At 42.8% G+C, this 15,295-nt stretch overlaps 1 protein-coding gene across 25 annotated transcripts in view; it reads left to right on the top strand.

Annotated features, from left to right (window-relative positions):
* RBFOX2 (RNA binding fox-1 homolog 2) overlaps positions 1-15,295 on the top strand; it is a 292,987-nt gene that overhangs the window by 123,599 nt on the left and 154,093 nt on the right. Inside the window, exon 1 of one of the 25 annotated variants that reach the window (XM_061417285.1) lies at positions 13,912-14,126. The exons of 22 other annotated variants lie outside the window; for them this stretch is intronic. In XM_061417285.1, coding sequence (XP_061273269.1) covers positions 14,112-14,126 — 15 coding nt within the window. In that variant the 5' untranslated portion in view covers positions 13,912-14,111. Of the gene's footprint in view, positions 1-13,911; positions 14,127-15,295 lie in introns of those variants that run through there. 2 more of the 25 variants (XM_061417287.1, XM_061417294.1) reach the window with 2 other exon arrangements.

Below are 15,295 nucleotides of genomic sequence, written 5' to 3'. Positions count from 1 at the left end.
GGTTGCCTTCTCAGAAGATAGTGTTATTTCGTTTCTGCTAGTCCAGAAGTCCCTCAAACCCTAGCTATATATTCAGACTCATTCAGACTCATAAATGGGCATAAATAGATTATAAGTGTTATCACCTAGGAAAGACAGAGTAGTTCTAATTCTTTAGAAATCTTACTGCTTGGTTAAAGCTGCTTGGCTATGACCATTCAGAGCAGAAGAACATATGAATCGGCCATACCTTTGGTATCCCTTCTGGGGAACAAAAAATCCTTCAAGTTGTCCGAGTTTGTTTCTCACACTCTCCTTATCCTGACTGTAGTCCTTTAAATTGTGCAGCAAATATTTGGCATCTAGCTGCCTGTCAGCCAGTCTCTGACACCTCTGGATGGTTTGTTCTCTTCCTGTGAGTATATTTGAAATTAGTAAGAAGCATCTATTAGTTTTAGTATCCTATGAGAAGACTAGGAAAAGCTGACATTCGTAAATAGTAAAACTGCTTAAAGCATATTTCTCAAAGTGACCGTGGGATTCTTTCTGAAATCTAATGACATGAACAACAGAGCGCAGTGTGACTCATGCACATCGCGTTTGTGGATTCGTCACCAGACATGGTCTCAGAGTTGAGTTCATGCCTTCAAAAAGTGAAATCATTTACTTTTTCCAGACTTCAAAACTAGCTTTGGAGAAGTTAAAACATTAAGTGCAAAAATAAAAGCAATTTAAAAAATGAACACAATTAAGCTGTTTTTGTTTTAATATACTGCCTATGCCTTAGTGCACATGTTAAACGTCTCTTTCCTGCTTGTAGTACTTCACATTTTATCTTTATTTCTCAAAGATGGCATCTCACTCTTAAATGATAGGTTGTTGCATACTCATTAGAAACTGTATATATATGTTTAGTATTTTTCTTTAGAATAAATAAATCAAATAGAAGAAATATTAGTAGCATCAATTTATAAATTGTTGAACTACCTAATGACAGCTCGTGAAATGCTAAAAACATGGTAATATATTTTAAATGTCATATTCACGAACTGCTTTAAACCCTTTTTTACTGGTCTCTTTCTCCCCTTTATAACCACTCAATTCCTTTCTTTCTCCCAGTGCTTTTAAGAAGGAAACTGAAGTTCCCGATGTAGTATTTTTTTGATAGATAAAGAGATAAGAAAGTTGGTGAAAGAGGTTCGACAAGTTCATGGAATTCCTTGCGTCCCAAACCCAAGATTCTGCCTGATTGCTTTCATCTAATTTTTCTTGTGTCTCACACTTATCAGCCAGCTGTTACAGTGGTAATGGCAATGATAGTGAATCGTGCTCTGTTTACAGAATAGCTAGCATACTCTATTGTATCTGGGTCTGAAGAAAACCCTGTGTCATTACTATCATTTTACAGATGACAAAAATGAAAGTATATATATTTGACTTTTTCCATTACTAAAATTCAGGAATTGTTAAGTTGAATTTTCGTTTCTGTCATACTGGTGTAGAATGTTTAGGGGCAGCAAATGTGGGGATAGACAAGTTGACTTTTGTCTGAGACTTTCAGCCTAGACATTTCAGGATTCTTTGCAGTCTCTGTCTTTGTTGTGAGGCGTGTACACTATTAATGTGTATAGAGCTTTCTGTGATGTTGAACTTTGATTTGTAAAGTTATAGTAAAATAATTGTTAAAGGTATCACTTAGGATTAAGTTCAGCTACATGCAACAGAATCCCCCTCCTCCTTTCCCCTTACCCCAAAGTGGCTTAAACAAGACTTTGTCTTTGATGAAAACAGAGTCTGGAAGTAGGCAGCTCAGGGCTGGTATAGCGCTCAGTGGTTATCAAGGATCCAGGATCCTCACTGCTCTTTGCTTCTCTGCCTGTAGGATGTGACCCAGATGGTTGCTACAGCTCCAGCCATCATTCCTGCATTTCCACGGAGCAGTTGAGAGGAGGAAAAGAGCTCCCCTCCCCTACTTAACAAACCTTCCAAAAAGTCCCATATAACATTGCTACTCGTATCTCATTGGCCAGAACTTAGTCTATGGTCACACCTAGCAGCAGTGGAGGTTGGGAGATACAGCCCTTTCTTGGAGGGTGTGTGTATTAATCCTCGGATGAAAACTGGGGTTTTGTTACTGAGGAAGAAAGGATATTGGGAAACCACCAGCGTTCTCAAGCTCAGGGACCGTCAGAATGGCATGGCTTTACCTCGCATATGGTGCAGAAGACTCTTCTGTAGCTTCCTTGGGACCTCTTCAGTCAGTCTTTGCTGTGTTGTCCAATAAAGTGATTTTTCCCTTGAGATGTATATACCTTTATGTAAACACTTTTTTTTTTTTTAAGTTAGTAGAAGATAAAAAGGATCATTGAAATTTCCATTTAAGTTCAACTTAAGTTTTTTGAAACCAGTTTTTTGGGACTACAAATAGAATAAAGTGAGCTTTTTAGTAAGCATAAAATAAAGTGTTAAATATTTAGGTGTCTAGTCATTAGTAAAGGAAAAAGTGTAAATTTTCCTTCAGTTTTTTGAAGCCTGGATCAGCTATTAAATTACACGTTTCTTGGAGATAGAGAACTTGCTTATTTTAATTTAAAATTTTATGTTTTTTGGACAAATAATACATTTATATGATTCAGTACTCAAAAGGTACCAAACGGCCATATGGTGAATGGTTGCTCCCCAGTTCCTACCTTGATTCCCCAGTGTCTTTCCCCTAGAAGCAATGGATGTCTTCCCTTTTGTATATAGTTCCTACTTAAAAAAAGAAAGAAATTCAGTGCAACTGTGCTATACATTGTTCTGAACCTTTCTTTTATCACCCAAAGAGATGCCATGTCCCTTCTCCACCCTGCAAGGCTATATAGTGCCCCATTGTCTGGGTGAACCATAATTCATTAACAGAAGAACCTTGTTCTTACGTCTGTACCTGCTCTGTAAGCAACGTTTGTTCATATTGGTTAAACCGAACTCTTTGATTGAATTTGACTATGCAGAATATTTTAGCAATGAGTTATTTTTAGTGGTCGAGTATTCCAACTAGCTGAGGGGATTTTCCCTTCTTTAAGCATCAGGATGTTTAAGAATTATTTATTTTGGAAGTAAGTCCTTCTTAAATGTATTACTTAGCTATATAGTTTAGTCCTTCTAAAATTTATTACTTAACTACAGTTTTTTCTAACAGTTATACTTTTCTTAATGGTTTTAACACAGTTGTCAACATCAGTTATTGCTTATGACTGAAAAAGAGTGATATCTAAGAGCTTTTCATGGTTTTTGCCTTGCTAAATGACCTTATTTTAATATGTCTGCTTTTTGATGACTTATCTGCTGTTTAGATTTTTTTCTCTTGGTCTCTTGCACCTGATACGGCTGCCTCTCACATAATATTTCTCTTTCCTCTGGTACTTATTCTCTACTATTTCTTAGTTCCCTTTCCTAATTTGCTTTTTAAATGTTCAGTGGGTAAGTAGCCAGATAATCAGGACAGAAATATTTCTAAAATTAAAAAAAAAAAAAAGATTAAAAGAAGGCCTGGCAGAGCTTTCCTGCTGGTGAAAGTGCATGAGCATTTCGATATTCAGGATATTTAGAGGGCCTTTGGTGGCTCAGATGGTAAAGAATCTGCCTGCAATGCAGGGGACCTGGGTTCGATCCCTGGGTCGGGAAGATTCCCTGGAGAAGGAAATGGCCACCCATTCCAGTATTCTGGCCTGGAGAATCCCATGGACAGAGGAGCTGGGTGGGCTACAGTCCACGGGGTCGCAAAGAGTCCAACACAACTAAGCAACTTTCACTTTGTTTCCTAATTATTACCATGTTGTAGAATAGCTCTGTCCAGTGGATCTGTGATGATGGAGATGTTTTATATCTGCCCTGTCCATTATTAGTAGCCACTAGGCTCTTGTGGCTCTTGAGACTTGAGGCAAGTGAGACTGGAGAACAGAAATTTTAATCTTCATTAAAATCAAATAGCCACACATGACTAGTGGCTGCTGTGTTGGACGTATGGTTCTAGACTAAATAATTAACGATGAGCTTGGTTATAGGAAATCTTGGGTTAGGATGCAGTTATTTTATTGTACTGAGACGATTGAGAATGTAATACTCAGATTAGATACTCAGATATGCAGATGACCCCACCCTTATGGCAGAAAGCAAAGAGGAATTAAAGAGCCTCTTGATGAAAGTGAAGAAGTAAAGTGAAAAAGCTGATTTAAAACCTAACATTCAAAAAACAAAGATCATGGCATTCCAGTCCCATCACTTGATGGTAAGTAGATGGGGAAACAATGGAAACGGTGACAGACTTTATTTTCTTGGGCTCCAAAATCACTGCAGATGGTGACTGCAGCCACAAAATTAAATAAAGACGCTTGCTCCTTTGAAGAAAAGCTATGACAAACCTAGACAGCGAATTAAAAAGCAGAGACATTATTTTGCCCACAAAGGTCCGTATTGTCAAAGTTATGGTTTTTCTAGTAGTCATGTATGGGTGTGAGAGTTGGACCATAAAGAATGCTGAACACCGAAGAATTGATGCTTTTGAGCTGTGGTGTTGAAGAAGACTCTTGAGAGTCCCTTGGACTGCAAGGAGATCAAACCAGTCAATCCTAAAGGAAATCAATCCTGAATATTCATTAGGAGGACTGATGGTGAAGCTGAAGCTCCAATACTTTGACCACCTGATGCGAAGAGCTGACTCATTAGAAAAGACCCTGGTGCTGGGAAAGATTGAAGGCAGGAGGAAAAGGGAATGACAGAGGGCGAAATGGTTGGATGGCATCGCTGACTCAATGGACATGAGTTTGAACAAGCTCCAGGAGATGGTGAAGGACAGAGAATCCTGGCGTGCTGCAGTCCATGGGGTCGCAAAGAGTTGGGCATGACTGAGTGACCGAACGGAGAAGGCAGTGGCACCCCGTTCCACTACTCTTGCCTGGGAAATCCCATGGACAGAGGAGCCTGGTAGGCTACAGTCCATGAGGTCGCGAAGAGTCAGACAGGACTGAGCAAGTTCACTTTCACTTTTCACTTTCATGCATTGGAGAAGGAAATGGCAACCCACTCCAGTGTTCTTGCCTGGAGAATCCCAGAGACAGGGGAGCCTGGTGGGCTGCCGTCTATGGGGTCGCACAGAGTCGAACACAACTCACGCGACTTAGCAGCAGCAACAGAGTGACCGAACAGCAACAACTCAAATTAGCTTAAGGTAAATAATTAAATTGAAATTGCTTTTCATGTTAATGTTGTGTTTATTTCAAGCTGTAACATTCTAAAGCCATTGGTGCTGGCCTGTGTTTATGGTTTGCAGCTGTGATAAGACTTTGAGTCCTCTTGGTAACTAGGGTGATATTAGTTGCACTCTAACTTTATTTATAGGACTTGGTTAGACACTTGCCTAACCAGAGTGCCAGAAACTCCTACAAATAACTTTGACCTTCCCTAGCAAAAAGTCAAAGAACAAAATGACCCATAGCAGAAGATCTCAGTTGTATTCTGTATACGAAAAATGTTACTTTCTAACGGAGAAATCTGTAGCAAATAAGAAAACAAATGAGTATATTAACTAATTATGGATTTTGGAACAATTAGGAAGAAAATAAACAGAGTACAGTGATATAGAGAATAAGGGCTGTGGGGAAGGCCTTCCAACTAGAGAGAGTGATCTGGAGAACATTAGTTGAGGAGGTATTATTTAAGCTGAGATCTGAACCATAAGAAGTAGCCAGCCTTATGGAGAATGAAGGCAGCCTGAGAAAGGATTTCAAGAACGGGATAAAGGGACTAAAAGGTGCTCAGGAGAGGGATGGACTTTCTGAGGAACTGGCACAGGATCAGTGTATTTAGAGCATAGTGACTGAAGTGGATGTAATGATATGAAATGAGGTTGGAGAGGTGGGCAGTTAGCAAATAAATCATATAGCACCTTCAGAGCCATTATAAGGACTTCAGATAGAAAAAAATTAAGCATAACATGAAGCTGCAGAATCAAAGGCGTGATATGATTGGGTTAGAAAGTCCCTCTGGCTACTATGTGATGAGTGTTTTGAAGAAGAGCAGCCGTGAAAGTGGCAGAACTCCTGTGATGTTCCAGAAAGAGGTGATTGGAACTTGGGTTCCGGTGGTAGAGCGGAGATCAAGACGAGTCAGACACATACAACATGCTGAGAGGTTTGATGTGAGGGGTGAGAGATAAAGGGAGGGTCTCTCACTTCCGTAATTGCCAGGTAGTACCACCTATGGAGGTAGGGAACACCAAGGACATACCAGTTTCAAGGGTGGTGGTAAGTGGTGGTGTTTAAGAGCCCAGTTTGGGGAGAGTTTTGTTGCACATCCTTGTGAGGCAGCTAAGTAGTCATATTGCAGCAGAGAAGAGTTCTAGTATAGGGATCTAACTTGGTAATTACTAGCGTGATGGTCAGAGAAGGCAATGGCACCCCACTGCAGTACTTTTGCTTGGGAAATCCCATGGACGGAGGAGCCTGGTAGGCTGCAATCCATGGGGTCACTAAGAGTCAGACACGATTGAGTGACTTCACTTTCACCTTTCACTTTCATGCATTGGAGAAGGAAATGGCAACCCACTCCAGTGTTCTTGCCTGGAGAATCCCAGGGATGGCTGAGCCTGGTGGGCTGCCGTCTATGGGGTCGCACAGAGTTGGACACGACTGAAGCGACTTAGCAGCAGCAGCAGCAGCGTGATGGTATTTGAAGCAGTGGGATAAGTTGAGAGAACTCAAAAAGAACAGGGTGACTCAGGATTGAGCCCCAGGAAACACTTCCTTTTTAAAGGTCTGTTAATGGAAAAGCTGAAAAAGAGGCTGAGCAGAAGTAATCATCGATGTGGGGATTGTATTAATCATCGATGAAAAACAGGATTGTAACGTCTTGGAAACTAGCAGAAGAGAATGTTTTAAGAAGGTTGCCAACTCTGTTGAAGAGGTCACTTAAGTTGAGGACAGCAAAATGTCCATTAGGTTGAGTAGCATGGATGTATTGGATTGGCCACAAAGTTTGTTTGGGTTTTTCTATAAGATGGTTCAGAAACTTGAATGAACTTTTTGGCCATCCCACCAGTTGCCATTGACCAATGGGTTTAATGGAGTGGAGGGCTTGGAAACTTTATTTTGAGAAGACTGAAGAAATAAGAGGTGAAGAAGTAGAAGCAGGTATAGATACTTTTTATGAGAAGATTTACTGTGAAGTTGGACTTCCCTGATAGCTCAGTTGGTAAAGAATCCGCCTGCAATGCAGGAGACCCCGGTTCGATTCCTGGGTCAGGAAGATCTGGTGAAGGGATAGGCTACCCACTCCAGTATTCTTGGGCTTCCCTTGTGGCTCAGCTGGTAAAGAATCTGCCTGCAATGCAGGAGACCTGGATTCAATCCCTGGGTTGGGAAGATCCCCTGGAGAAGGGAAAGGCTACCCACTCCAGTATTCTGGCGTGAAGAATTCCATGGACAGTCCATGGGGTCGCAAGGAGTCAGACACGACTGAGAGACTTCCACTCACTGTGAAGTAGTGAGCAGGAAAAAGGAGAGAGTGGCTGGGGGGGAGGTGAGGGGCCCACAGAGGATTTTTGCACCTTGATTCAGTTAGTCAGTTGCCTACTATCAGACTTTTCTTTTTTTTTAAAATTTTTTTAAGGTTTTTGCTCTTAGATTGCTACAGCAAACTTCCTTCTACGCTTGTGAGGGTTTTCTAAGATAGGTTACTCGGAGGTGGAATTGCTGAGCTACAGGCCATGAAAGTTTCAGAATCTGAAACAGATTGTAGCCAAACAGACTCCCAGAGTGATGCTGCCAACGTACACTTTCCCTGTCAGTGTGTGAGGGCAGAGGGGAGGTTTTCTGAAGATGGACATATGTTTATTGCTGGCCTGACAGTGAGTGCAAAGGGGAGAGAGTTATGAGGCAGGAGAGAGGAGGTGATCAACAGAGCAGCCTGGTTCTTACATGGGTGCTGGCAGATGGGATGTGAGCCCAAGTAGTGAAACAGGCGTTTGATGTGAGGCACACCTCTGTCATTGTAACAGGATGTAAGGAGGAGGAGATGTATGCGTTTCTAGGTAGGACTGTGGATTTGGTGGACAGATGAGACTGAATGATTCTCTTTTAAAGTGAAGTACTTCAATAGAGCAACAGCCAATGGTTGAGTTGTGGGGAAAGAATGAAGTAGGTTTCAGGAGAAGGTAAGAAACAGTCATTTTGGAGAGTGAGAAAGCTTCTGGGGCAGCTTTGGTAGGACTGTTCGGCATTGACAAGGGCCCAGTTGAGATTTGTGATCATGAGTATATAGTGAAGTCAGTCAGCTTGGTCATGTGACTTTTCTCTGGCAACATTTAGCTGGTTGGGAACAGGAACAGAGAAGGCAGATACTTGTATTTAACCAGGGTTCGAGTTTTGCTATATGCTAGTGATGGAGTGGGCAAATGATTGAGGATATTTACAAGGAAGGGATTATAATCATGGACCATAGCGTCAGCGCTGGACGTACGAGGGAGTAGAAGACGGGAAGTGGAGAGATTTCCCTAGTGGTCCAGTGGATACGACTTTGCCTTCCAACACAAGAGGTGCCGATTCAATCCCTGGTCAGGCAGGTAAGATCCCATATGCCTTGTGGCCAAAAAACCAAAACATGAAAACAGTAACAACATTATAACAAATTCAATAAAGACTTTAAAAATGGTCTACGTAAAAAAAAAAAAAAAAGACAGGACTGAGGTGGATAGATGATGAACAGGTCATTGAGGAGATCAGAGCTCCTAGTGGAGGGGATACCAGAGCAAGTTGGTTGGAAGGATGGGAGGTTATTTGAGAATATGATTGAAACACAATGAGGAAGAACACAGCTCTTAAGATAGTGTTCATTTTTCATCTTTTAGGGATGATCACTCTGGGTTCCCTAAACCTGGCAGTCAGAGCTCTGACATCTATTTGCTGGTAACTTTTCCAAGAGGTGAACTTTGCCGAGAGGTGAAAAAGGGACGTCCCTTTTCTCTGTGTGTGCACCTGGAGTTCCCCACACATTATAGAAGGTAACCACAGATCAGAGGAGGTTTCCAGAACCATTCTTGTAATGACACCTGTCATAGCAGCAGCACTCAACCAGAGCCACAGCCTTCGGAAACTCACTCACAGTGTGTGTTCACTGGGTTCCAAGCCTCGTCTCTGTCCTTTATTGTTTGAAGTCTTGGTATTGAGCAGAGATAAGAGCGCAAGGGTGTTATCCAGGGAAAATTTTCCTGTGATCTTGGCAGTCTTGGCAGATTTGATTTTATCAGTGAAAAAGTGTAGTACAGGACTGATCTTGGAGTCTTACAAATTTATGTTTAACTTGTGGCACCTTTACTCACTGGTTGTGAGACCGTGGGCAAAGTGTTTAGCCACTTTAAGCCCCAGTTTTCTTCCATGTGTGAAAAAGATAAAGTAGGGCCTTCCTTACAGAGATGGCATGAAGATGCAGTGAGATGATGCAAGGAGAGTTCTGGCACATAGTATGTTCTCAGCAAATAGTAGCTGTTGGTGGCATTATGGGGGCTTCCCGGGTGGTGCAGTGGTAAAGAATCTGCCTGCCAGTACAAGAGATGCAAGAGGCAACGGTTCTATGCCAGGTCAGAAAGATCCCCTAGAGAAGGAAATGGCAACCCACTCCAGTATTCTTGCCTGGGAAATCCCATGGACAGAAGAGCCTGGCTACAGTCCTTGGGGTCATAAAGAGGGGAACACGACTGAGCACGGCACAGGTGGTATTACACTGAAATCAGCAGGCGGCGATGGAACACTCTGTCTCCAGTTAGTGCTCCAGAGTGGTTTAGATGCCGTCACTGGAAAGTGACAGCCACGGCCATCCTGCCTTGCGTAAGTCTGTGCTATTGCATGAGGACTAGCACCTCGGACTTCAGTGTGCTTGTGACCCAGCTGTGGCTTTTGTCATAATGTTGATGTTAACTCTGTAAGTCTCGGATGGTGCTGGAGATTCTTGCTTATCCGGGAAGCTCCCAGTTGACACCAATGCTGCTGATGCTGGTCCGTGGGTCACATTTTGAGTAGCAAGATTCTATTAGAGAACTGCCCTGTGGGAATCCTTGCTATTTTAAGCTGAGAGGAAATGAGGTTAAAAGAACCCCATTCTTCAAACTTTTTTTTTTTTTTGAGTCAAATTCAGTTGGACTTCATATGGCCCATTTCTATAGCTCATTGCTGTGGTGAGTCTGTGTTATCTCTGCAGATCCTGGAAGTGAAAGGAGTAGAAATAATGTAGAGAGGGTTGCTTCATATTGCTTTAGAAAAATTTTCAGTGTCTGACTTCTCAGGAATATTTTTGCAAAATTGTGTCGGTTCTCCAGCTGTACGCACTTTGCCACATCAGCCTTTTACACCAACAGAAATACTGGCATAAAACATGCAGTCTCATATTTAAAAATGAATAACCAACAGGGTCCTACTGTGTCGCACAAGCAACTCTGCTCAATGTTATTTGGCAGCTTGGATGGAAGGGGAGGTTGGAGGAGAATGGATACATGTATATGTATGGCTGAGTGCCTTTGCTGTCCACCTGAAACTACCACAACATTGTTAATCGGCTATACTCCAATATAAAATAAAATTTTTTTAAAAACTAAAAAAAAAAAAAATGCAGCCTCTTTAATTGTTAGACTTTGAGGCAGAGTCAGAAAGAGTCAGTACCACCAGACTCTTCACAGTACAACATCCAGTGCTTTCAGAAGCAGGAATTCAAGATGCATTATCAGGTTAGAATTACTGGCAGCACCCATATTGCTATCCCAGATAATCTGATTTTTCTTTCCCAGAAGCAATCATGCCAGACTTCCTCTGTGGGCCCTCCGGAGAAGAGTGCCTTCTCTGATGCTTTAATTCACACATTCTTTCCTCCAAACTAATACAGAGGCTGATAAGCTTCAGAGAACCGTTATGTAGCCTGATAAAGTGTTCTCCTGATAGAAGGAGACATACGTGCGTCCTCATCCTGTGTGTAAGACTGGGATCCTTTTGAGAGGGTCTTCGTCATGTGCAGTTGTTACACGTTTGTGTCTCTTAATCTGAATCCTGCATAGCGATAAAGCAGAGCTTATGTGACTTGATTGGAAAGAATTTTGTTTTCTCCTACCTCTTTGTTTCCTTTTTTCCCTTTTTTTTTTTTAAGATTAGGGAAATGTGGACGTGCAGGAGCATGATCCACTTCTTTTGCCTGTGGGTTTTTGAAGGGTTTTTGTTTGTTTTTAACGTGAAGAAAACACATAGAACAGACTGTTCACCTGATTATTAAGATTATGATCAAAAAAGGAATACGTGCATTGAGAGTAGAAGTTTATGAATTTCCTGAGGCTCCAAAGAAGTTTACAGTGATTCCACTCATGGAAGTTTTGGAGGTAGTTCGTAGGTTTTTGTGACGTATTTAATCTTTTCTTATTTCATTTCAGGGATCTCATTTCTCTGTTTTTCTTCTGCTTTGCTCCAGGAGAACAGGGGTACCATTAAACCATCCCAAATTTGATTAAAAGATAAAACCATAAAATGACAGTAATGTTTTACTGAATTTGTTTTTGATGCTTGATTAAGAATGAGTATTAACGATTTTTTTTTTTTTTTAATTCTTTTCCCTTGGGTGCACTGCAAAGCTTGTGGGATCTTAGTTCCCTGACCAGGGATCAAACTCAGGCCCACAGCAGTAAAACCGCAGAGTCCTAACCATTGGACCATCAGGGAAAGTGGAAGTGGCTCAGTCATGTCCGATTCTTTGTGACCCCATGGGCTATAGCCCTCTAGGCTCCTGTGGGTAGCCTGCTAATCTCCTGTCCATGAGATTCTTCAGGCAAGAATACTGGAGTGGGCTGCCATACCCTCCTCCAAAGGATCTTCCTGACCTAGGGATGGAAGCCAAGTCTCCTGCATTGCAGGCAGCTTCTTTACCATCTGAGCCACCAGGGAAGCCCCCTGCAATTTTGTGTCTTCAAAGAATTTGAAACGACTATAATCTCTTCACGGTGTGATTTTAATGTAGTTGTTTAGAATGGAGTATAGGAAAGTCTGGTGACTTATGATTTAGGGCATGTGCTGTGAGATTAGAGCGGAGAGTTGCTTATGAACATTGATTATATAACAGATGCCAAGCAGCAGTTTATAGAAAGCCGAGATTTGTTTTCCCATTTTAGAGAGAAGGTTGTCTCTGTTGTAGATTTGGAAGTTCTTTCTTCTGTTTTGTACTGGAACGGAGGTATTCCTGACTTCAGAAGATGCAAAGAAGTTCTGCATAAAGAAAAAGAAAAGATTTGGGTGAGGCTGAGAGGAATACTTGCCCTGCCTCTCCAGGTTTAAACGAGTGGGAGTCTGAGGTGGGAGGAGGGGCAAGGAGAAAGCACATGTTTAGTGTGGAAGAGAACAGGTGACTTCACTTCTACTCTGAGGGAAAAAGACGCTCCACCACAGCAAACTAAGACGGAGCTCTCTCTGCAGCTGGAAGCATTATACAGGAAGGAGAAGGTGCTTAGTACCTGTGCCGGGCCTGCCTTGACTGTGAGACTCACAGACCATACTTGGAGATTTTAGGAGCAGGAGAGAGCTGTTTCAACATGTTTGAGGGGAACAGAGCCCTGAGGCAGCTGAAAGGCGGAAGACCTCTTGTTTTTGTTTCATTTTGTTTTTCCTTTAAGGAGTTAAAGGAGTAAAATATTCCTCAAGACACACAACCCTCTGAGAATGTATTGTGCACCTACTGTGTGCAAGGTACTGTGCAAAGATGCCATAGCTCAAAAGAGATGAACTCTACCCTGAAAAATGTGAATAAAGGGGGTAAGATTGGTAGGTGCAGGTAAGTACCTGTGATAGTAACTGGCAGGGTTGGTGAATGCCACTTTACAAACACCAGGCTTTCAGAGGAGGAGATGTCACTTCCAGCTAGGATGGGTTTTGGATTTGAACATGGAAAAATGGGGAGGGAATTAAGGAAAGAGCATTGGCCTATGGTAGAGAAACCACCAGGACAGGTGACTGGATAATTCTTGTCGTTCACCACTGAACAAAATGGCCAAAAATATGCCTGGCATATAGGAGAGACTCAGTAAACAAAAATATGCCTGGCATACAGGAGAAACGCAGTAAATGTCTGAACTGAACTCAGTTAGCAATCATGGCCACAGGGACACGGCAGGCAGTTTACATAGTGTTATCGCTGGGTCTAAGCAACTCCAAAAGGAGTTTTATACCCGGTTTTTGCTTCAGGAAACAGAGGCCTCGACAGGTTAAATAACTTGCCCCAGGCCACGGTGACAGTAATTATAGACCAGATTTCAAGCCCAGGTTTTGTGCCCTGCCCCATCCCCATGCCTGGTAAAGAATCTGCAACAGGAGAGGCTCTGTTGATTTGAACTAGGGCAGTAGTAATAAAAAAGACGAAAACCTTGTGAAGCTTATTTGAAAATTTCCCCATGTTCAAGTCTTCTAAGATTCAGAATTATGACTGGTAGACTGATAGTTCTTACAGGATTGTGGCGTAAGGCTGACCTAGCAGGGAGGGAACGTAGGCTCTGAGCAGGCTCAGCTTCTGCACGGGGCTCCAGAAGAACTGAGGCAGAGGGCAGCCTGGGCTCGCTCCCCTTGATCTTGGAGGGCGGAGGTTTTCTGATTGCTCCATTCACATTTAAAGAAGCCGTCTTATTCTAGTTGTCCAGCTACTAGAAACCAGTGCTGGTAGTTTATTAGGAACCCCACCCATCCCTGCCTTTTGCAATAATCTTTGTGAGCGATGATTGTGTTTCTCGAAGTAGAATGACACAGAGAGAGTCCCTGAAGGCAGATACACAGAGAGTGTGCTGTACACTCGGGTTCAGACACACGGGGCTGGGAACTCCCAGAGAGAGAGAGGGAGAGAGAGAGGGAGAGGGAGGGAGGGAGAGAGGGAGGAGAGAACAACAGAACAGTCAGCTGGAGAGGCGGGAGGAGGGGGGAGGAGACCGGTCGTTTTAGATTTTTAAACTCAAGTGATTCTGGGGGGGTTCTCCCCACCCTGCACTTCGGCCCCCCATTCTGGCACCTCCTTTCCTCCAGTCCACAGAAGGGCCTTTCTGCAGTCCACGATCAACTGGCCGCTGAGTTAGAGCAGCCGGGTCTGACATGATGTACCTCTGGGTGAGTACAGAGTGCTGCGGGTGAGGGCTTGCACTTGCACATATAAGGAGTGGAAAGCTGTGAGATTCTGCTCCCGCACGAACGGCCTTCCACACGGAACGCGGGCTGCCACAGCCCCTTCTCCTCACAGGTGTGAAGGTTTTAAAACCTCGCAGCGATTGTGACATTGGCCTGCGCTTTTTTTTTTTTTTGAATGTTGTTTACCTTGTTTGACTTAGGCGCTAGGGCTGAGCTCCCAGTGCAGCGCCATCCCCAGGGCTTGGGAGGTTTGGAGAAGGCACATGGGGCAGGAAATTGAGCCGGTCACCCCAGGAGCTGCAGGCTTCCTGGCGGGCCGCGGCCTGCCTGTGTTCTGTTTGGGGGACACTGACCTTGATAGCCAAAGCGTCTCTTCAGATATTGAGAGCCAGTAGGTGGCATGATTCTTAATTAGGAATAAGCCTTTGAAAGTTTTTATCTAATAATTTTTATTGTCCTTCACAATAGAAATGTGAAGTAGGTCACTGTTGTTATTAAAATTTTATAAGGGAAGTAATTAAGTCAAAAAGAGTGACTTGCCTATAGTTAGGAACCAAGTCTGTAGTGGCTTGAATAGTAATTCATAACCAAACGTTACAAAGCAGTTTCTATTTGCCAGGAACTTAGTACCACACATTATTTTATTTGTTAACTCCCATATTATACTTTGGGATGGAGGAAACCACACTGGGATTAGAGAGACTTAAATTATGGGATGTGATAACTTTTAGGAGAATGACTGGGAAAATAATACAGGGGGAAAAAGTCCTGCTGTTAGTTGTGAAAACAAGAACATCCATAATCCCTTGCAAAGATGGCGGTGTCTTCTCTTGAGGAGACAGTTGTTGTGTGTTGCTAAGGGAGCCTCCTAGATGTGATGCCCTTGGCTACTGGCCTGCTTTTGAAAGTTTCCCTTTGCCCTTTGCCCTTCAGCCTAGATGTCTGGAATTGCAGAAACCTACTTGGCTCAGGCAGACTAAATTAAAAATATCAGACGGCAGAATTTTAACTAAGTTTATGGCGATGGAGCCTGATCAGAAAGGGGTGTGTGTGTGTGTGTGCGCACGCACGTGCACACGCATGTGTGTAAGGATCGTTTTTCCTGCTTTCCCCTTCATATTTGAATATGACCTTAAAATCTAATTTCTTCC

This window comes from Bos javanicus, chromosome 5 (assembly GCF_032452875.1).
Source record: "Bos javanicus breed banteng chromosome 5, ARS-OSU_banteng_1.0, whole genome shotgun sequence".
NCBI classification, from domain to species: Eukaryota; Metazoa; Chordata; class Mammalia; order Artiodactyla; family Bovidae; genus Bos; species Bos javanicus.
The sequence above is the reverse complement of the archived record's forward strand: the minus strand, read 5'-3'. Positions and strand labels throughout refer to the sequence as shown.